The sequence below is a fragment of the Labrus mixtus genome, chromosome 11, assembly GCF_963584025.1.
Source record: "Labrus mixtus chromosome 11, fLabMix1.1, whole genome shotgun sequence".
Taxonomy (NCBI): domain Eukaryota; kingdom Metazoa; phylum Chordata; class Actinopteri; order Labriformes; family Labridae; genus Labrus; species Labrus mixtus.
The window spans coordinates 16,664,231-16,686,926 of record NC_083622.1 but is presented as its reverse complement, the minus strand read 5'-3'; the positions used below and the strand labels follow the sequence as shown (position 1 = coordinate 16,686,926).

At 40.9% G+C, this 22,696-nt stretch overlaps 2 protein-coding genes across 2 annotated transcripts; one reads left to right on the top strand and one right to left on the bottom strand.

Moving 5' to 3' along the window:
- Positions 1-27: 27 nt before the first annotated feature.
- Positions 28-13,037, bottom strand: arhgef5 (Rho guanine nucleotide exchange factor (GEF) 5). The gene is made up of 15 exons (XM_061049195.1): positions 12,594-13,037; positions 8,376-11,813; positions 7,620-7,662; positions 7,282-7,331; positions 5,915-6,288; positions 4,685-4,845; positions 4,387-4,539; positions 4,056-4,185; positions 3,867-3,941; positions 3,671-3,760; positions 3,371-3,513; positions 3,058-3,201; positions 2,909-2,979; positions 929-1,033; positions 28-770 (listed from the first exon to the last, which is right to left on the bottom strand). The coding sequence occupies exons 2-15, from the start codon at positions 11,791-11,793 to the stop codon at positions 628-630; spliced, it is 5,100 nt and encodes a 1,699-aa protein (XP_060905178.1). The 5' UTR covers positions 11,794-11,813; positions 12,594-13,037; the 3' UTR covers positions 28-627.
- Positions 13,038-18,531: 5,494 nt separating this feature from the next.
- On the top strand, positions 18,532-22,556 carry m6pr (mannose-6-phosphate receptor (cation dependent)). The gene is made up of 7 exons (XM_061049307.1): positions 18,532-18,796; positions 19,184-19,356; positions 19,548-19,717; positions 19,858-19,967; positions 20,418-20,548; positions 20,648-20,774; positions 20,866-22,556. The coding sequence occupies exons 1-7, from the start codon at positions 18,791-18,793 to the stop codon at positions 20,986-20,988; spliced, it is 840 nt and encodes a 279-aa protein (XP_060905290.1). The 5' UTR covers positions 18,532-18,790; the 3' UTR covers positions 20,989-22,556.
- Positions 22,557-22,696: the final 140 nt, after the last annotated feature.

The following is a 22,696-nucleotide window of genomic DNA, read 5'->3' as shown; positions in this document are numbered from 1 at the left end:
CGCAGTTCACTCTTAATATGGAATGCCTTTTTTTTTTTTCAAATATGATTTTATTGTCACCAAGCTGAAATTATTGAAATGTCCTTACCTTGAAAGATCTGTACATCTTAGAATTGTCTTTTACATTTTACATTGTTTCTGTTAGCTCATCTGGTAAAACTCTTCATTAGACATGCATCATTCACCCAACATTTAATCCTGTTCAATATACACAAATAACAACACATTTCCCAAACTAACCTTTCTGGGAATAGGAGAAATCGCTTAAAATGTAAGTTAAACTATTATTTTAAAACACCAGTTTATTGATGTATCATAGTATGCAGTTAATAGTCACAATGTTCTTTCTTTCTTTCTGTCGTTAGGCAGACCTCAGCATTCCAAACATTGCACGAGAACAATTTATTGTTTCAGTGAGTGAAACAAATGAGACTCAATGCATCACTCACTTGCACTTTCACAGCATTTCAATTTCTGCTGTGTTGCGATCAGTTCTACAGCAGATATTCCTATTTGGAGCACTGGATGTGTGTCATCCCTTTTACAGCCATTTGCAGAAAAATAACAGTCTTATCCTTGTGGTGCATTCAGGTCGCTCTCTCTTTAGTCCCAGTCTGAGTGTCACGGTCAAACAGCAGCTGTAGCCGTTGTCAGTTTTAGAGCATCTGACAAGTTGCGTTGTCGGACTCTAGAGTTGCTTATCGTATCCAAATGGGACTCTGGCACCCATCCACGATGCCTATCAGACAGTCGGGTCCCCTCCACCCAATCTGTACAGATGAAATGATGAACACAATCTGTGCAGATGAAATGATGCAACACAAAATTAATCAATGCTCATTCTGTGATAGGTTCAGGTTAGTTTTACAACGTAATATTGCACAATCGAATGACACGTTCAACCAGGGAAGTAGTGTGATGGTCTTACGGTCACTGCTCTGTTGGTGCACTAGAATGATGTCAGCTTTTTCCAAGGACAACTCATCAGGCTGCTGAGCCACAAAGGCTCGAATGCACTGCATCTGTGAAAAATCTGTACAGATAAAAGATGAGAGGTCAGACCTACAAACTCATAAAAGACCACACAGAGAAACAGTAAATAGTGTAATTTAGTAATGCTTAGGGAGTGAAGTTACATTTTTCAAGACCATGAACAAGTTGAGTGAAAATAGTTTTTACAGCACTGTCCAGTCCTGCAGTCAACAAATGTGTCTGACAACTCTTTTTACATGTGCAAAGGTGGTGCAACCTTTATTGTCCTATTTAATACATAGAAATCATGCCATTCCCTCCACCTAACATGCACCTGACTGTGAAAAGCCTTTTGAGACTTAAAAATCACATCTTAATGGAAACATAGTCAGAGATGTAATTTCAGTGATCAATGGACATCCTCTTTCCTATTAGCAGTGGTAAGTGAGAGTCTCCACTACAGTTACGGTCATAATGTTTACATTACAGAAAGCATGACTTGGGGTTGATATACATTCCCTAATAAGCTCCATAAATGTAATAAAAACAAAGCTGTCTTTAAACATGTATTTGTTAAGGTCCTGATAGTTGTTTTTTTTTATTTATTTTTTTAGAACAAACTGCATTTGGGGTTAACGTGTCAAAAAGTCAGTCATGTAATTTTATGCTCACTTTGTACACAAAATACTTTTTTATTAGCAGTGTCACTGTTCATTCATGATTTTGTGAAAATTTCAACAGAGTTTACTCATATATATTTTGTTATATATACTACTTAAGAGGAGCAGCATAGATGACTATCCCGATTAAATCCCTCCAGGGGGCGGCACACACAAACCAGGTACTTGGAATTGACTCATACATTTAATTTGGCTTTTATTATTGAAAAGGAGTGTGGCTGTTATTCTTGCCATCGCATGTAATGGCTGTGTGTGTGTACATGATTTTAACAATACACTTTTCATATGACAGAAAATGTTTGAGGGGACTATCAAATTGATATTTTTTTTGAGTAAGCACAGACAATAGTTTTAGTTAAATCTACAGTCAAGTTATTTGTCCGTTCTATAGTATGCTTCATTCATGCTCATTATGGCAGAATGTAATAAAAAAAAAAAAAGAAAATGTCTTTGCAACTTTTGGTTGTTCACATGCACACTGAATAAAATAAAACAACCTTAAGGCATCAAATAGTAAGTTAAATCAAATACAGGGTTTATATCTCAACTTCAATTCACTGCATACATCGTGCTAATAATAATATATGGTTGTATTTGTATAGCAACCAGATGGAAGTGGCTGTGTAGTCAGTTCTTTTGGCAGTGTGGGGGATTTTGTCATAATCAGAAATTTCCAGACTGACACCACCATGTTATTTTTTCCAGCAGGCTGCTAATATTTTCAGTATGAGAAGAGATATGGCGAGACCACTCTAAGAAATGTACTGCTTTCTACACAGGTCATTTAACTGATCACTGTCTGTGAAGGCTCTCAGTGGTCCTGCTACTGCTAATCAACATTTCTACTTGACGACTGAAGAAGCAATTCCAAGCCAAAACGTCTTTGAGGACTTCAACTAACTCCAGTCCAGTTACATTTTGGATTAAACTTTGGATATATTGATTACGAGTAATTCTACAATTCTACAATTGACTTAGCATCCAAAGCGACGTACATCAGAGAATAAGTACAACACTAATCCATTCATACACCGCCACGAAGCAGAGGGAGCAATGCAGGGTTAAGTGTCTTGCCCAAGGACACATCGGACATGTTGCTCAGCTGGGGATCGAACCCTCCTCGACCTTCCGGTTGAGAGGCGACGACTCTACCAACTGAGCCACAGCCGCCCGTAATGTCTGAATTTAAGTGAAAATGTATGCATGTATGTGACTGCACCAGTTGTTAAGGCTACAAAATGCATGAAATACTTCACCTTGTGCAGCAGAAAAATCGACTTCTTGGTGTGGCCGGGAAAGAGCCGATATCCAGCGTAGCTTATCACTCCTGAAGGAAAGAAAGGAATTAGCAAACTTTTTTCACTTTTAGATTCAGATGCTCTCTGCCACAGTCTCAGTCTCTTACTGTGCGTCAGTCCGTAGCAGCAGGGCCTTGTTGGACATGTGCAGCCGGATCAGGTTCTTCTGGAGAGAGTGGAGTTTAACACGACAGTTCTCTGCACGCACTTCTGATACAGGAGCATGGTCGATCACAGTGAATCGCCCCCCTCTGGAGGAAACAGGCAGCAAAGAAGAGAAATGAGGTGGAGGAAGGAGGGACTGTGATAAGATGGAGGGGATGATAAGACACTACAGAAATGAAGGAAAACAGGATGTAGCAAAACAATAATGGGAGAGATGGATTATTCTGAACATACTTAACATGTTTGCTGACTTACTCCTTTTGTAGTGAGAGTAGCAAGTAGTCATTGAAAAGGTGCATGTAAATATTCCTCTCCGTGTCTTTTAGAGAGAAATCCATCAGTTCAGTGACCGGCCCTTCTCGCACCAGCCTCCGAGACTGACTGATCAGAGGGAGAGTCTGTAAAACACACCAACAGACAGAAGTTATGAAACGAAAGATAATAATGTAAGTTTATTTACAATTATTGTGGACCTTAAATTAAGCTCATTTAATACCCATATCATCACATTCTGATTATACTGCTTTTACTTCAGCTATGTTAGTGGTTACTTACCCTACACTCAAAGTCCACCTTAGTACTGAGAGTAACCAGGGACTCGATGCTCTTCATCTGAGTGATGCTGTCATTACTCTCCTGAATCAACTAAAAAAAAGAAAAGCATGAATCTTGGTTAATCTCCAAAAAAAAATCCAGGAAGTTTTTCCATAAATATTGAAGTATTTGGTAAATGTTACTGATGTGGATGTACCTTCTCCAGAAGTTTCAAAGCTTTGATGGCCTGAGTCGCCTCTGGAGTACCAGGAGTTGTTCTCTTCACAATATTCTGCAAAGAAACGATGAGTGCGTGCTAAGTGAGATACAGGTTACAAGACTGGAGATTGTTTTTGTGAACAATCAACATTAGATAGTTCTAGACAGACCACTGACACACACACACCTGAACCAGCAGCTTAATTCTTGTGATTCTTTGGAAGGGCAGGACGAGGAAGGATCGAAGGGGAAGCCTCTGACACACAGGACTCCTCTCTAGTTTATCCACAATCCGCTTGAACCCTTGATTCTTGTTCCTGGAATTAAAAGAAAAAATTTAAGGTGAAGATTCAACAGTACAGTAGAGATTACAAATAAATGCAAGTGGAAATCAGATTTCCTCCACAAAACATTCCTGCTTCTTTACAATCTTTTACAAACATTCCAAAAAATGGATCCTCAAAAATACACATTTTTTTTTAAACGAAAACTTAAAAAGGTTGGACTGAATAGCTTACATGAGTCTTTGGTAGGTGGCGTCCTGATAGGACTGGTTAGTGAGGTAGGGCACATAAACCATTTTGAAGCGCTGACAGTGGCGAGCGATGATGTCACACACAGTAAACTGCATGATGTCAGATTCCACTTGTTCTTCCAGTTTTGATAAAAAACTAAAACCAAAAAAAAACAATGATAATTTAATAATCTTTTTCTTTTTTGGGACATAAATAGCTTTGATTATCACTTAATGAAATCTTGATGCAAATCTAGCTCTGAATAAAGAACTGGCTCTCTATAATGTGGAACATTTCTGACCTGTGGCTGATGGCACGGACGTCAGCCAGCCTGGAAAACAGCCAGTTCCTGTCTTGAGTGGACAACAGCGCCCCCAGCTGCTTGCACTTGACAAAATGTTCAACAACGATGTCCAAACTGCGACAGTAGGAGGCCTCTGAGGTCACTACTTCAAATCTCACCTAGAAGGGGAAAAAAAGCAGAGCGATACATGAAAGAATATTATTTCAGTTTTTCAGTTCTCTGGAATCTGGGCCCTTTTCTCAAGGATGTGACTAATAGAGGAGATTTCACAATAAGCAGAAGGGTTGCAGCCAAAACAAGCGTCTGTTTCAAAGTTTACAAGTGGACACCTACAGTTACAGGAAAACACAAGATCTTTACTCAATCATGTCTTCCTGATAAAGACACTGTTCTACTTAACAAAACCTTGATGGGAGGGTTATTCTGCTATGACGCAAGCCTGTATATATACATCATGTGTTTTACGTAATCAGAGGTGTGATGAAATAACAGTCTGAAGCTGAATCATGTAAATCACACCATTTCCAGATAATAACCTAAAATTGAAAGAGAAAATTAATTTGCTGATGGGAAATGATGTCCAAACGATTTGTTAAAAAAAAAGAGGAAAAAAGCATGACGCTGTGATTCACTTGAAACTGTGATTGAGTAAATTTTACCTTAAACTCCTGCACATTAAAGTGAACAGATAAGTGGAGCTGAAGGGATAGTGAAACACGTATTTGCATGTTTTGCTTGCCTCTTCTTATTAAGACAACAGTGCTGTGCAAGAAAAGAGTGAAGCACAAACCTTTCTGCTTTTCATTCCTCTGTTGGATATTTAACGGACATAAAAGGAACTATTTTGGCTTTACGGGTCAAAAATCTTTGTGTAATCAAATCTAAAGTTCTTCATAGAAGCTTGATAAAAATGTGAAGTGCAGAACAAGTCAAAGAACACAGTCAGTCTTTTAGTCGTAGACAGGATTTACCTCAGTTTTACTTGTGTGGGACTTTATATAATGCTGCCTGTTCTTTGTTAGACATTAGATCTTGATACAGGCGTGCTCATATAAAGTTAAAGGATGTGTTTATTGATATCACTGTAGAAATATTCTGGCCTCCAAAAATTCAGCGAAAAGGAAGGCAAAGTTCTTCTCACCATCTGTTTAAAGAATGTTCTGCAATAAAACTACATTTTTTGACTTTCACAAGCGTAGAAGTCTGTTTTTTTTTGTATTTTTTTACCTCCTGTAGTCGTCTCTGGTCCTCTGTGAGACCCTCCAGCTCGGTGGTGTTTGTAACGCCCGGCAGCTCCCTCCACAGTGTGGCCGTCTTGCTGAGAGAGATGGACAGACGTGGGGAGGAAGGCCTGCCCTCTCTTTTTGGGGGCTCGGGGAGAGGCAAGTTTTTAACACTGGTGATGGAGGCTGTGTGGGACAAGGAGTGGGGGTGCGGCAAGGTAGGTAGTGGAGGTAGGGGTCTGTGGGCAGGAGGAGGCGAGGGAGCAGGAGACCTCGAGAGGTCTTCACATATGGAGATGGCATCTGAGGAGCGAGCCTGGCGCAGGATCTCAAAGTTCTGAGCGGCTTCACTGTACTGCTGGTAGAGCTGGGCAGCATCTAGGAGGACAAGAAGAAGTTAAAGAAAGACAGACAGCACAACAGAAGAGGTAGCAACAGAAAATCACTGAATACAACAGGAAGCAAAGACAAGCAGAGAGCTACAGACAGGATCACTTTTAGCCAAGGGAAGTTGTTTGCACTTGACATTCCTTTTACACATACTTGTAGGAATGCAAAGTTGCAGCAGCAGCTGTTTTTCCTTGAAGTTAGAGAATATGATTGCCTGCACAAACCTGTCTGTGGCTTGCACAGACACACTCAACATACGCACACACACTCCTGTCCCATTTCTCGCAATATCAACGTGAATCATAGGTCAAGGAAGCCACTGCCATAAAACTTGTTTAAAGTTTCATTTTTGAAAGGGTGTGAGCCAACTGTAAAGTGAGCACAGATTTCTATTCAATTGTGTGTTGCATTTCAACTCTGAGCAAACATTAGAGCTAAACAGTTAGTGAGGATGTATTAACACACGGATGAATCATGCAGACTAAAGGGAAATGCTCAACCACGTCACGCTTTTTCTGGTCTCAGCCAGAGTAGATAAGATCTGAAGGAGCATCACTGGGTCGCCTACATATCCTTTTTTTTCCAAATGATCAATCTTAAGATTGAGACTGAAACAACACGGTAAAACTTCCAAATGAGTCAAGGGCTTCCTAGTTTCTGACCAGCTAGAGCACGTAACATTTAGTGCTAATTTCCAACAGCAGTGGCAATGGTTAGATCTGAATCACAGTCACATGGTGCATGCTATCCCCACTCTCCATTCCACATTAACAGTCTGTTTTAAGCTGTCACTATTCAGTGAAGTCAAGAAATGCGCCAAAAAATTATATTCTCAACAAAAATAATAAAAAATATATACTTGAAAATAATATTAAAGCGTCAAAATCACATTTTTAAAAGTCATCCGTACCAGCATTTGTACTTTTAGAAGGTGCGTGACCTGAAACAAACAATACTAAAATGTAAAAATGAGATACTCACTAAAAAACCTCGAGTTCCTTTTCCGCCTGTCGATTGTGTCCAAAACATTCCTACAATGCAAAAGAAGAGTGACAACAGCATTTTGTTTACATCAGTCAAATCTGTCTGAGACTGCTTTTTTTGAGTTTAGGATCTCTTAATTTTCAGAAAAACAACTCTTCCAGGTGATTTAAAATGTCTTTGACCTTTCTGAACAACACAAATGTAGCATTACCCCACCATTAACAACGACTGTTATATTCAGGGACACGCATTTTATTAAAGAACTGTACACAATGTAGTTTAACATGTTTGCTGTTTAACAGTTTAAGGTGTTATTTGAGAAGGTTTTCTCTCACCTCAGCTCGACTTCTCCCCAGCTTTTACTCCGATCGTCTTCGTCTGGAATAAAAAAGTATGCGTTCGTCGAAATGTCACACAAAAGCATACCTGTCTGTGAACTACAGTGATGGTTTGAATAAATTAACAATTAATAAAAACAAAAACGTATAAATATGGGTTAATAAATTAAATAAAAGTTGGTTAACCCAGAAACCCAGTTAAAATCAGGATTACAGAAAATATTAGTGTGTTTCCTAGACTCGTGTGTCTCATGCAATGTCTCATATCAGGATCAAGCCGAGCCTTTTAGCTCATGTTACTTGTTTCTCCTTGCTCTCCCCTCCTCCACTTCTCTCCACCCACTACCTGTAACCACAACAGTGTGACGCAATTTCCAGTTTAGGGGAAAGTAGTGAGTCCACTGAACAAGTTTATTAGACGATGTCTGCCTGAGATTATTGCTTCTGTGTTGATGTAACAACAAAATGATGCAAGAATCTCTCGCACCGCAAAACAGATGATATGACTGGAAGATTGTCTGTGGTTGGAGGAAATCACACGAATGATGTTTTTTTTGACCTCATTTAGAGTTTTTTTTTTTTTTTTTAATATCCTCTGTGGGCAATCGATGCTGAAGGAAGTCAACCTGATTCGACGACAGAAAAGAGAAACTAGAAAGAAATGAATCAATTGAAGTCAAAGATTAGGCAGTTATGTTGATTTCTGGAACTGATTAAAAGCCAGTGTTTTAATCCACCATCTCCACTCTTTACCTGTTGCCGGGAATATTCTGGTTCTGCGATCCCTTCCAACACCATCCTCTCCTTCCACTTCTACAAGCTCTCCGTTTCTTCTTTCAGTGGTCTTACGGATGCCCCTTCTCCGTAATCGAGCCTCAGGACCCAAATCTCGGAAACTGCAGCTGCTGGTCAGCGTTCCGCCAGTTCCGCCGTCCGCTAAAACCTCTCCCTCCTTAATCTGTTCCTCCTCAACTGCTGCACCCTTCTCACCTGGCTCTACTCCCTGCTCTTCTTCTTCTTCTTCTTCTTCTTCACTCCCCTCTATTCTCTCTGCTACCTCCTGCACCTCATCCTCTATACAGGAAAGGTGGTCAGACTCTGTGTCATAGTTTAGAATGGGGCAGCTGTTCGGCTTGTACAGCGTGTTGCTCACAGATAAATACATCTCCACTTCCTTCTTTCTTTTTGCTTGTTCCCTTAATTCTCGCATTCTATCTTCATCGCCCACCTCTTCACTAATCTCTATATCTGTCTTTCCTTCAGTCTGTTGGTCCGTTTTGTGTTCCTCCTTCCTTCCTGTTTCTAACAGTGTGTCAGAGTGAGTGTATGTGGATGTGTCACCATGCATAGCGGAGAACTGGTCAGCATGCATGTCGGCTCGGTGCTGCCCCATACCTCTCAATCCCTCCAACGGCTCCTCCTCTTCCTCCTCCAGCTCGAGCTCTGAGTGCTCCCGGTCCGACTTCACAACAGCCACCTCTTCAACCTCCTCCTCTCGCACCTCTGCAGCAGGCTCCTCCAAAGTCTTTTCCTCCGAGCGTCCCAGGATTTCCCGCACCACACTTTTGGCCCATTTAAGGTGGGGGGCTTGGGAATGCCGCTTTGGCTCCTCGGACATGCTCCACGCGCCGCTCATTCGGATCCGAATGGCCTCCACTTCCTCCGGACTCATCGCTGCAGTGTTAAGCCCTTCCAAGATTGGTTGAATTTGGTTGAAATCCACTTGAGAGAAAGTGTCAGGGTAGGGATTGGATGGGATTGGCGAAATATTCTTGCTCTCTCTTTCCAACCCTCCTTTGTTTTTCTCTCTCCACTCTATGAGGAGCTTTTCAGTCTGTGAGTCTCTTTTAATGGTCCCAATTTCTTCATAAGGATTCTCCACTTCCCTCTTGGCTCCTTCTCCAGTCTCTGTAGTTTGACGATCTGATGACAGCCTGTGTCTGATGTCAGATGTTTCTGCGCCCTGGCTGTCGATGATCGGGTTGTCGTCATTTCTGCTCAGGGTCGGATTCATGTCATCCTGTTGTGTGCTGTCATCTCTTTCCACTCCCTTTTTCTCATCAACTTGTGATGGTGACATGTCCTTTGTCTTTGACCGGGGCAACGTTTGCCCAATCACACAGAAGACAAACTTTGGCTGCTTTTCCCTCCCTTCCCCCTCCCGATCATCCATCTCTTCCTCCCTCTCGTTAACTTCCTGAAACTCAACAGGTGAGTGCCCATCACACGACCCTGCACTTTCCCAGGACTCCTGACAGTCTTTAAACTCTTCTTCTTCCTCCCTTTCATCTTCCTCATCCACGGTCAAAAATCCGTCCTCTACTGACAGCGTTCTATCTCTCTCTAGCTTCCACCCTGTCTCACTTCCTCCTTCTTCACTGCCGGAGCGTGCCCAATCATTGCTCCCACCCTCTTCCTCTCTGCCACTGTCCTCCTTTTTATCCGTCATGTTCTCTCCCTCTGCATCCCTCCACCGGCTTCCCTCTATCCCTCCATCGCTGTCGGACAGAAGTTCCTTCCCTCTCTTATCTAGTTCTCTCCCGACTTCACCCACCTCCTCTCCATCTACACTCACACCCTCTGACTCCCTCTCCATGTCTCTACTGTACTCATTCCTCCCCCCATGTCTTCCACGGTACTTCTCATCTGGTTCCCCTTTTACTCTCCACCCCTTCTTTTCCCACTCCGCCTGCGACTCCATCCTCTTCTCTTTCTCCCTCGAGTGTCTCTCTCCGTCTTCAAATTCTTCCTTACTATTCTTGCCCCTCTGCGGCTCTAACCACATCCTCCTCTGCTCCGCCGTCTCCCCTCGTTCACTTCTCTTTTGCTCCTTTTGACTTCTCTCCGAGTTTCTCTGTTCTTCTACACTCTCTCTCTCTGGCTCCCTCTCATCACAGCTGTCTCGGCCTCTTCTGTGTCTCACCTCGCCGCTGTCCATGTCGCTGCTCCACTCGCCGCTGCTCTGCGCTCGTGGAGGCACCCTAGGAGCTGTCTCTTTCTGGGCTCGGCTTCTCCTGCCTGTCGTATCGTCCCTCCTTGGATCTGCTTGTCTGTCTTCTGTTTCTCTGCTCCTCCTCTGCTCATACTCTCTGTTTCTGTCATCCCTCCATCTTTCTTTCCCTCTGTCTGCCTCTCTGTACCTCTCCCTCTCTTTCTCCACTCTCCTTCTCCTTGATTGATCCGCCTCTCTGTCTCTGTATCTATGCTCGTCCTCTTCCCTGTATCTCCCCCTCTCCTTTCTGCCCTTGTTGTCCCCCTCACTCCTGCTTTCTTGATATGTCAACTCCTCCCTCTCGCTGTCCCTCACTATCTCCCTCCTCAGCTCTCTCTCATCGCTGTCTCCTTCACTCCTTATGTCTCTCTTATTCTCATTCTTCCTTTCTGGGTAAATGTCTCTTTCTCTTCTTCTATTCGGAGAAGGTCTTCTGGTTTCCTTGTTTCCCACATCAGGCCTTTCTCTTTTTCTACCTTCATCCCTCTCTCTTCTGCTCCATGTATCACCCACATCTCTCCTCCTGTCATGAACGCCAGACTCCTGAAATCTTTGCCTTGGCCGGGACTTCTCCGCTTCAATAGGTCTCCGTCCATCTTCCTTCACCCTGTTATGAATCTCATCTCTTTCTCTGTCTCTGTCTCTCTGCCATGCTCTCTCTCTCTCCCTCTCCCATTCGTCTCCATCTATTCTTTTAGGCCTCTCTCTCTGCCTTCGCTCCCCTCTTTCATTCATCTCTGTTGAGGATGTCATTCTTCTTCCACTATCTGGGCTGCTTTTTCTCATTCTGGGAAACGTGTCGCCTTTCTTCATCCCCCTCTCTTCTTCTTTCCTAGACTCCCACTCTAAATTTGACAGCGGCCTCCCGTGTCCCCTCCTGTCATCTGCTTGTCTCCTTTCTCCCTCCCTCTCTCTCGGCCTGGGCGCAGGAGCTCGATCTCTGTCGTAATATCGCTCCCGTTGGTCAGATTCTTTATATCTCTGCTTGTCCCTCGTTTTCTCTGCATGTCTCTCTCTCTTCCAGTCCTCTTCTCGTTCCCTCTCTCGCTCCGACCGGGCGGTCATCGCCAGTCTGGGACTCGGATCACGGGAGACTTTCCTACCGGGCTGGAGCTTGTGGTCTGATGTGTTTATGTTAGATGTGTCAAAGAGGGTGCAGCTGGGCCTTTTGGTCCCCATAGTGTCATATTTTGGAGACCCTAGAAGACAAAAACAGCACATTTCACCCAGTTAGAAACCAGACAGTCTGTCTGTCTTGTTTCAGGGGTAAAGTAAAGCAGAATGAGAAGATTCTGGTATTGGTAACACATTTCAAAACTACATATCATACTTCAGACTTAAACTTCTATTTATCCCCTTTCTTAGCTTGATTTTTTTTTAATTAAACAGTCATCCCTTTAAGACTTTTTTAGAACCTTGATGTTTTTTGTATTTAATGTGTATTTGACGCTGTTTTGCATTACACTTTTTTTGCACTCTGAAGTTGGACATACCTGGTAACAGAACTTGTTTTGGGATTCATTCATATCTATCTTACATTATCTCATGTCATATTACTAAAGTTACTTCTATAAAATTGTTAAACATTTGAGCATTTCAGCCTTTTATTGTGTTTTTTTTAATGTCATCCAATATGCTCATCTTCGCACTTGAACTTTGGATCCAAAGGCAGTGTGAAAATGAAAGGTGGATCTCGTTGTACAGTAACTTAATAGTACAAAAGTAAAAAAAAAAAAAAAAAAAATCCCTAGTACAGATCTCTATCCCTAGTACAGATCTACAAGAATGCAGCACAGACCTGCAAAGCACCACACACCAAAAGAAGCCTTTCAGAAAGTGAGGGCCTGTGACACATAGGCACGGCATGTAACATGTAAGCCACAACTAAGCTGGATCTAGGTCTGTGTCAAAACCAGAGGCAATCTACATAGCTTGTGTGCCAGTCAGAAATCCATCAATGATATTATAAAACAACTTACCTGAACAGAAGGAGATCTGCTGTCTTCCCCAAGTCCAGTTCAAATCAAAAGCATGGGATTGCGCAACTCACAAGAATGTATTCCCTGCATTCACACTTGAGTCTACATGACACAGCAAATGTCCTCCTTTTTCCAACTAGTTCCAAACTTCTTTTTTCTTTTTCTAACAATACTTTAACTCTTGTTACGAAACGTAATGTTTATGCCTGAGCTCTCCTTGCTTTTCACTCTTGCTGCCTCTCTCTCCCCTCCTTCCTCAAATTCCCAAACAAGTCTGAACAGATTGACACTTATCTTCCTCCTCCTCCTTTCTCTCTGTCTTCTCCTCTCAGTCGCAGTAGGTGAACAGTGAACTGAAGGCAGATAAATCAAACTAAAGTATTTTGACTCCACTACTTAAGTCCTTTTCCCGTCCCCTCTGCTGCTGACATGATCGCCTGTGTGGACTCCCCCGATGACAAATACTTAAAAAAAAGTTTATTCTCTCCTTTCTCCTGCCCCATTCTTCTCTCACATAACACAGGAAGTACACCTCCTTGGTTTCTCTGTCTCTGAGCCACGATTGGTTGACATGGATAGGTCGGGTGTGTCTGCACAACACACAGACCAGGTAAGGTAAGAACAGTGCTAGCACACGGGAGAGTTGGGGGAGGGGAGACAGACAGAGAGTGAAGATTGAGAGCACACACAAATAGTGGAGAGCCTACTGAAGCCTATAAAAACTTTTCTACATTCCCCTGAGAGGTAGTAAAGAGGGGAAAGAAAGGGAAACACAAACTCTCTCAAACATTCTGAAGATTTAAAAAAAAAAAAAAAAAATTACAACATTGAGCAATCACAGAGCAGGAAACCAAAGGAAGGGGCATTTCAAGGATGATCAGTTTGTGATTTGTAAAACAATGAGGTTCTCTCCTATGTTGATTGGTGGGACCTGAGATGATAGGTGTGGAGTATCAGGACATTAGCATTACTAAATACACACATGAAGACCTTTCAACCACACATGTTGCCTTGTTTCATTGTACTGCTCAACACAACTCAGGTTCCATTTACTTTGCCTTTACTCACTTTATATAGGCCTACAGACTTCTATTATTAGGAGCAGGGCCTTTTTTAATATAGATTAATGTATATAAAAAATATACCATCTAAAGCAGCAAGTGTGTTAAGAACTACTTGCTCAAACTATGGAAACCAAAACAAGTTAGCTTGTTATTTTCAAACTTGTACTGTGAGGATTTAGGTTCTTTGTGGTTTTCATACACAGAGATGTTTCCAAACACTAAGTCCAATCACTTCACATAGATAGGGGCTTCAGTTTTAGCTTGGCCCTTTCAATAGGCAGGCTATTAGTTTAACATTGTTTGGAAATTACCAAGCTTGTCTCTAAATATATAGCAGACTCCAGCGGATTCGTTTAGCTAAAAACACAGAAACAGCTAGCCTGGTTGGAGCTAAATGTATCAAAATTCACTAACATATTTTAAAGTCAGTCCTGTTGGACAGAGCCAGGTGGCTGCGTTCACTGTTTCCAGTCAAATTCATTGTAGCTCCGTATTTAGTGACACTGTTTTGATTAGTTTGAAGTGGACTAGTTTAGCTAGCTACTGATTAGCTAGTGATGTCAATCCTCCCATCTTAATCCTGCCATGTACGTAAGTGAATACAATAAGTGTTTTTTTAATCTCATCCAACTAGACATGTTTCCCTAGGTACAAAAGGGTTGTGTTAAATGGAAACAATATGCTAAAATATACTTTCAGATACTAAGCCAGTTCTACCTATGGTAAATGAAAACAATGTGCCTGACCACACTCAGAAACCTGATGTTCTTTTTTCGTTAATCTTGTCACTTTTATCAGTTCTTTTAGAGAATTTAAAAAAGGACTATGATTAGAAGGACAAGGCATTGTTTCAGCTGAATCATTCTGGTCAGATTGTTTGCAGGTTAAAGGTAGTTTGTATTGAAAGTCTCAAGATAGGCTACATTGAAAGGATGAGGAAAGCATGCATAGAAAATGAGCTTTGTACTGTTGAAGACTCTAAAAGAGTGCTGAATGTACATTACTTAAGTTGTGTCATTGTTTGGTTGCACCACAGAAACACAAGGTTCATCTTTAGTAGAGTACAACGTCCAAGCTAATCAAAATATTGTCACAGAAATTACTTTTTTAACTTTGTGTGACAGATCAGAGAAAATCATTTGTCTTAATGAAGTGTTTGGTACAGTGCTGCCTTCCTCCTAACACACCTAACACACTAACAGCTGAAAAAAACATTTGTTAAATGCCCTTAATCCACAAACAGCAACAAAGGTAAATTATTAAATAGCCTTTTCATTAATGCCTTTAACACCCTTAGCGAGTGTGAAATAACAACACTGACAAGGAGTGGAGAAACTGTCAACTACAACATAAGGTTATTTAACAGTACTCTATAAAAGGACAGATTCAATTACCTCAGCTAATATAAAACAAAAGAGGGAATAAAAACAGTCATCATGCATTTCTAAGGGATGTAAACTCGCAGAGGACCCATAGACAACACTGAACAGCAGTTAAACCCTTTTCTCGTCCTCAACCACCAGATTATCCCATCATTCAAACAATACACTACGACAACCATAATTTAAAGAGGACACCTAAACTGGCTAGGTGTAAGATCGAAATTGCAACTTAAGCCGATGTTGAAACTATCGCAGGTGGTGCAACACAAATTGTTAGTATTGCGTAAACCCTGTCCTATATTAAAAATGATGATCAAACTAGGCTATGTTTGAACTTTCACACAGCTTCTCATCTGTGTCTGTGTGCGCCATCCTTTGTATTTAGTTCTTATCAGGTCTGAATCAAACAACCAAAAAGAGTAAGTCTATGTTTCTAGCCAATCACAGCGCCTCTGTGGGGAGAATGTTTGGGTTGCTTGGCAACAGAGAAGTTTCAAACTAGCATCATCCGGCTTTTACGAGACCTGAGTCAACAGCTCCCTCTCTTTCTCTCACTCGCTCTCTCTCCTTGCCTCGGTGGTGCATAGAGCACAAAGGTTGTGTGACTGTGGAACACACCTGTTGCTACTTTATAACTTTTTAATTTAGGATGTATATTGATCAGCTGTCGGTGTTTCTTTCTACTGAGTCTGACAAATCGTGCCAAGTGGAACAGACAGTTTGCAGTGATGATGGTAAGCATGCATTACATTGGAGTGTTCATGTTGCATACTGTCACTATAAATCACATCTAATTCAGGTCAAGGATTACAGTATGAGGTCGTAAGAGATGGAAGATAAAGAAGTTCGTTCAGGTGATTTAGAGACATCACGAACCACAACATGCATAAACAATCACATTAAAGTCAATAACATCAACATCAATAAATTAATTATTAAAACAACGTTTTAGGCTCTCCTATGTATCCAAAATAGTTTGGGGATCTCTTCAAGTTTCCTTTTCCACCAAATGTGGTTTTGAATGTTTCAACAATTGCTGGATTTATTGTCAAGAAATGTGGGTCAAATAACTCCACTGATAATGTTCCTATCCTGCTTAGCAATGGGTCGCAAACTGAAATCTACACCTAACGTGGAGAACATGATTAAACTGTGGCTTAACCTTCAGCGTAAAGCATTCCTAGACAGAGGCTATATTGTTTAGCTGTTTACATGTTCAATTCATGGCATTGTGTACATTTGTTTTTGCATATTATTTATATTCCTTTGCTGAGAATTGTATTTATTTTCTATGCACCTTTTTATACTTAGTACCCCACAGCAGCTTCGACACCAGTTTTCCTTACAGTCTAACTTGTCTCGTCTTAGCATGGCTTTATTCATATCTTTCATATCTGATTGTGGACTTCAGGAGAGGACAGCAGAGGGATTACCCCCCACTGAGAATTGATGGGACGCTGGTGGACAGGGTGTGCAGCTTCAAGTACCAGGGGGTGCACATCTCTGAGGATTTAACATGGACAACCCACATAGACAGTCAGGTGAAGAGGGCGAGGCAGCGCCTCTATCGGATCAGACAGCTGAGGAAATTCAAAGTCTCTGTGAAGGTCCTGAAGACTTTTTATACCAGAGTGGTGGAGAGTGTGCTGACTGGAAACATCACCTAGTGGTACGGGAACAGCACTGTACATGACCGAAGAGCCCTGCAGAGGGTGCTGAAGTCAGCAGAGCGTACCATGGGTACAACACTCCCCATCCTCCAGGACATCTTCACAAAGAGGAGCACAGCCAGGGCAAACAGGATCATGAGTGATCCCCACCACCCAGGTAACGGACTGTTTACGTGGCTACCCTCTGGCAGGCGCCTTCGACACATCAAGGCGAACACAGAAAGACTCAGGAAGAGCTTCTTTCATCAGGCTGCCCGGACTGTGAACTCCACTCTCCTCAGTTAAAAACATAAACAGAACTGTGATTACATGATGCACACACCACACATTCCAATCTGCACATTGCACTTTGACACCCTGGACACTTTACACACTGACACTTTACACTGTTTACATTATTCTATATTTTGTATATTCAAATATTTCTTTTTTAAATTTTACATTATATTCTATTTTACTGTATATATGTGTATTAGTAATTTGAGTGTTATTGCATGGCCTTGCAGAACAGTCTTTACATTTCATTGCACATCTGTATGAGCATGTGACAAATACAAATCTTGAATCTTGAATCTTCTTAACAATGAGACAACTAAAAATATATATAGAGACTATAAATAGCCTATAAATTCATGTGGTAGGCTCACTGGAAATATTAGGGGTAGGATATTTGATGGAAAATTTATAAAAATACAAAGATTTTTTTTTTCTTTGTATTCAACCCACCCATAGACAGTTCCAATTGTAAGTGCATTTGTGGATAATTTTAAGATATTAAAAATATGTCACTTAAGGGGGTCTTAAGGAAATGGCTGGGTCCAGATGTATGTAGTTAAACAACGATTAACTGAATGTAGTGTTTGTACAGAGGTACACACACACGAGCAAGTGGCACACAGTTAACAGGTAGAAGGTAGGCTGCAAGCTGGACTCTTTTGTAGTGGTGACAGAGAGGAGGACTCTGAACAAACTGTTATCTATTATGAATAATCCTGATCACCCTCTGCACACCCTACTGGACAAACAGCGGAGCAGCTTCTCTAACAGACTGATACAACTCTCCTGTCACAAGGACAGATACAAGAAATCTTTCTTACCGAAGGCCATAACTCTGTACAACAGCTGAGAACTGTCATCATGATAATATCTGTCTCTCCATATTGTAATCTGTTCTGCACATGTTAAATTTACAAATTATCCCTGCACTCATGTTCACTTCATTTGGCTGTCTACTCGCCGTTATATTGTATAGTTTCTGCTTATTATATGTCTACACTCATGCACTTTAACTTATGTCAATACTGTCCATTTACAACTCTGTTTTTTGCACATTTACATTTAATCTTTCATATTTAATTTACAACCATTTACGACTCTGTTCTTGCACATTTACATTCAATCTTCCATATTTAATCTTCCTATTTAAGACTAGTAATGCTTAGTTAAATCCTGGTTGTATATATTCACATTCTTAGTTTTGATATTTTTTGTACTTATTTACTTTGTATTTAATATTATATTGTGTTTAGATTTGTTAACATTGTGTTTTTTACTCATATTGTGTGTTTGGATAGCCTGCTGCTGTAACGCCACAATTTCCCAGTTTGGGATCAATGAAGTAATTCTATTCTATTCTAGAAAGAGACATTTCCGCTGTTCATCTTTTTAATCTGCATGTCTCAGATCAGCTGATGCGGGTCAGGGCGGCTTCATCGGAAGCTCATTGGTCGCGCTTCACTTGCACGGTCACATGCACGCGTGTGTGTTTGGTTTCACTTCCGCACTCCGCTTCTGTCTTTAGCCTGCTGCTAGCCTTTTGGATGCTCTCACTTGACACATTTCTAGGGGGAAAAAAGTCGGTTTAAAATGTAGAACAGAAAAGCGTGAAGCTAGCAACAAAGTATTTGGAACTCCACGCCTTCTGCAGAATCACTTTATTTAACTGCGCAACATAGAGCAGCGTTAATGCTCTTAAAGTCAACAAGGAAACGACGTTAGCGTGAGGAAGCGACTGTCACTTTGTGTGTGTTCAAGTGTAACTTCTAAAAAAGTGCTCCCACTCACTGATAGTACAAGACGTCATGAAGGTAAGTGCGAAACGTACCAAGAAATGCACCACAACTTTGTGCACCTCTTCTGGGTTCATCTTCTACAGTTTCTAAGGATAACTTATTGCCTCATGCGGAGGATGAACAGACATTTTGCATGAACATATTGCACCACAATAGCTACGTTTGGTTAAGGCTATAAATATGCACATTCGCAAAGTGTAATTACCAATGAACACGATGAGTTAGTGTCGTTTGTATTCCGTCTCTTGGAGCCTACAATATCTAATTGCAACAAAATTGTTTGCAATTGTGTTGCATTTATCCCTTATTTTAAATGCAGACTAAGTGTGTGAATAAGAAAATCGCTAGTGGTAATAAATGAGATGACGTCAGTAATCTCTTTTCAATGTCATTATGTACCAGGTGACGAACAGACTCAGTGGAGGCTCCTTCCCGAGGTGGACTCTGGTTCTTCAGCTGCTCCTGTGTGGGAGTGGAGTTTACACCACCGACAGCACCAAGAATTGTAAACTGTACTCTGACTCTGAATCAGAACGGAAAGTCCTCAATCGGCTAGAGCCACTCGCACACAAAAAGTAAGAAGTGACTCAGCCATATGACATTCATATGTTTTTGGGGTTTCCTGTCATCCCACAGAAGTCAGCTCTACTTCCTTATGTCAACTAACCATGGCAGAAGCATTTAGCCTTTTTGTATTGTATTTTCATTTTTTGTTTGTTTTTTCTTCCAACATCTGTCTCACTGTGATTTGTTCTCATGTTGACAGCTTTACATTGGAGATCACCAAGGAAGCTGAGAGTTACACATACGTGTTCCAGTTGTGTGGGGACGCATGGGGTGTTCCAGGAGCCGGGGTAGTTCAGTTGGACAACAAAAATAAGGACGGGAAACCAACGGTGATCGGCTCATACAATGCAACACAAGCGTACGGAGGAAGTAAGTCCCTGAAATGATGTTAGTGTTAAGAACTCGTCTTCTTTTGTTTGTAGTACTTTGAACTTCGGTCTTATTGCATAGGGTGGTTAAGAACAATATTCTGTTTAAATGTCTGATTTTACTCTTTACTGCTTTTGTAGGTGACTGGGTGATGTTAATCTACAGAGATGGTGAAACATACGATGGCCACTGCTCTAAGGAAAAGAGGAGAGCCATGTTCATGATCTCTTGCAACAGAAACATGGACGTGGTAAAAGAAATACACCACATTCAACATCTGAACCCATTACTTACAAATTTTAAGCCTGGGTAACCTAGCGGCACCCGCTTGTATACTGAAGTACCATGCTGTACATTTTGCAGAATGTGAAGCCTTTAGGAGCCCCAGAGTTTACTGTGATGTCTTACTAATGTTTCTTGTTTGACATGTGTTTATTTTATGTTTATTTGTATAGGGACAATAATGAGTAAACTATTGCCAGCCACCACAGCAATTATACACTAAGCTTATTTGCAATGCTCGTTCTTAGGTGGGCCTTTAAAATATTTCAAACTCAACAACAGATACACAAAAAACAGTATCAGACAAGCAAGATAATAAAAGGCAGAACAACACAGGATACTAACTATCTTACAAATGTGCAGTTTAGTTAAGTGTAGAGGTTTATATTTATCCTTTTCTGCTCCATCTCACTCTCAGGGCCAAATCGGGACGGTGCTGGAAGACAGGGAGAGGGAACAAGACTGTTTCTACCTTTTTGAGCTGGACTCCAATGCAGTCTGTCCACCTCTGCAGTCCAAGCTCAGTCCTGGATCCATCATACTCATCATGTGCGTAAAGACTGTCTTATACAGCTTAAAAACCTTTCTGATCTTAAAGTAATATGCTATTCTAAATGATCTGTGCTCATGAGCCCTCTCCTCTTTCAGTGGCCTCTGCATTGTGGCTGTCTACCTCATTGGAGGTTTCCTCTACCAGAGACTGATTGTTGGCGCCAAAGGGATGGAGCAATTCCCCAATTATGCTTTTTGGGTGGAGCTTGGCAATCTGACAGCGGTGAGTCTCCAGTTTTTGATTAATAATGTCATTAAAAGATTAGACTGAAGTTGCTTTTTTAGTATAACTATCTAACTCTCCTCTCCTACAGGATGGCTGTGACTTTGTGTGCCGGTCAAGGAATCGAGAGGAAGCTCCCGCATACAGGGGCGTGGCCACAGAACCGTTAGAAGAAGAGCCAGAGGAGCGAGATGACCACTTACTACCAATGTGACCTAAATAAGTCAGAAACGGGACCGAAATGTACTCTGTGTGACGCAGCTTATTCTTTCACAGGTTAGCTGAACTTAGACACAAGTCTTGTTTTTCTTGTGCTGGTTTAAGATTAGGACCTGTTGATACTATGTGTGTGTTTTTCAGACTTGTGCCTAGAACTACTACTGTGTGATCTGCTCGTCACTTCTTAGGGAATGTTATTGCGAGGCTGAAACGCCTGTCTCCTCCTCTTACCCCGTGCATCTAATTCATTTGTTTGGTGTCAAACACATGAGCGGTTAATACAAGACTCCAAAGTGACAGTTCAGAGTGACTTTCGTTCCATGAATATCTAGCAGAAAATTAAGGATTTAAGAGTTAGTCTTTTTCATGATTTCAACTTCATAAAATATTGGTAATGATTGTTTTTGGAGCAGGATGCAGCAATGTGTTAATCCTGGAGTACTGATTGTGTGCACTGATAGACGCAGTTTACAGATCACAGTTTTTCTTTTTTTCATTTTGCTTTAATTATTTCTTCTTGTTTTTTATTTTTGAAAGTGAGAGATTTTGGCACAGCGTAGTAATTTCAAGTGCTTACAGACTTGCAAAATAAGTTTAAAAAAAAAGACTGCACAGTGAGACTGCAGAGGTTAATTGAAGTAAAACTTTAGTTGGGTGTTTGTGTTTCTCCCACATTATAGGAAAAGGCTTCTCCGAATAACTGCTTATGAAGGTTTGATGATAACAGCTGCCTGACTGTAAACCAAGCTTGAGAGTTGTAGCTTAACATCCTGCTTTTTATTGGAAAGGTCAAACATGCTTTCACTTTTATGTGGAACACGATGAATTCAGTGTCTGAGGCAAAGCATCCAGCTAAAATCTATAACTGATTCCTATAAATCCCTCATATCTGCCTTTAAAAACTTCTTTATAGAGGCAATCTGAAGGGATTTATATGTAAATTCCTGCTTTTCTTATTTATGATATGAAAAAGGTTTGGTATGTATTTAGTAACAGTACTTGTGTTTTCATGGAAAATATGTTTAAAATTCCAACCAACCTAAACCATATTCACTTCTATGAACTACCAACATCAAACTGTGAAGAGTAGATCTACATTAATTTCACCAAATCTTTAAATTGACCAAATATTCAGGCCGCTTCATGTCTGATAATCTACTTCTTTTTCAAGATAGAGCAGCGATGAAAGCACTTGTTTTTCTATACACCTGCTGTATATTACGGTTGTAAATGTTACATCATGAACTACCTTTATAATATTTTAACCCTAACGCTAAGAATTAAAGCTGTTTTTGTGATTTCTTATGGCAACATGATGTTACAAGTTTGTTTTGAATCAAGTTACAACATTACAGTCAACATGATCACTTCAGTTTGTTTTGCTTTAAATGTTTCTACATCTGTTGTTATTGTGAGTTAATTACAGCGGATATTACTTTTCTTTTTTTTTTGGTCACAATCTCTATGAAAAGCTGATTTGGAGGTTGTAGTGATTTACATTACCTCTACATTGTTTAAAAAAAAAACTGTTTAGTTTAAGAACAATAAACAGCAACAAAACAATGTGTTAGTTTTCTGAATCTATCAAATGTAGGAGATGTTTATGTTTGTGTTACACTCGGTGCACACCAGCAGGGACTGATGGCTCTGAGGTTTCTAGGTCTAAGGAGTTCAGCAGAAATTCATGTTCACTGCTGTTTTTG

Coding starts and splice junctions, on each gene's coding strand:
- arhgef5 (XM_061049195.1), bottom strand. CDS start 11,793: ATGGGGACCAAAAGGCCCAGCTGCACCCTCTTTGACACATCTAACATA. Junction 2,980..3,057: donor CTGCTACGGACTGACGCACA/GTAAGAGACTGA, acceptor TCTTTCCTTCAG/GAGTGATAAGCTACGCTGGA. Junction 1,034..2,908: donor CGATTTTTCTGCTGCACAAG/GTGAAGTATTTC, acceptor TTATCTGTACAG/ATTTTTCACAGATGCAGTGC.
- m6pr (XM_061049307.1), top strand. Junction 20,549..20,647: donor GGATCCATCATACTCATCAT/GTGCGTAAAGAC, acceptor CTCCTCTTTCAG/TGGCCTCTGCATTGTGGCTG. Junction 20,775..20,865: donor AGCTTGGCAATCTGACAGCG/GTGAGTCTCCAG, acceptor CCTCTCCTACAG/GATGGCTGTGACTTTGTGTG.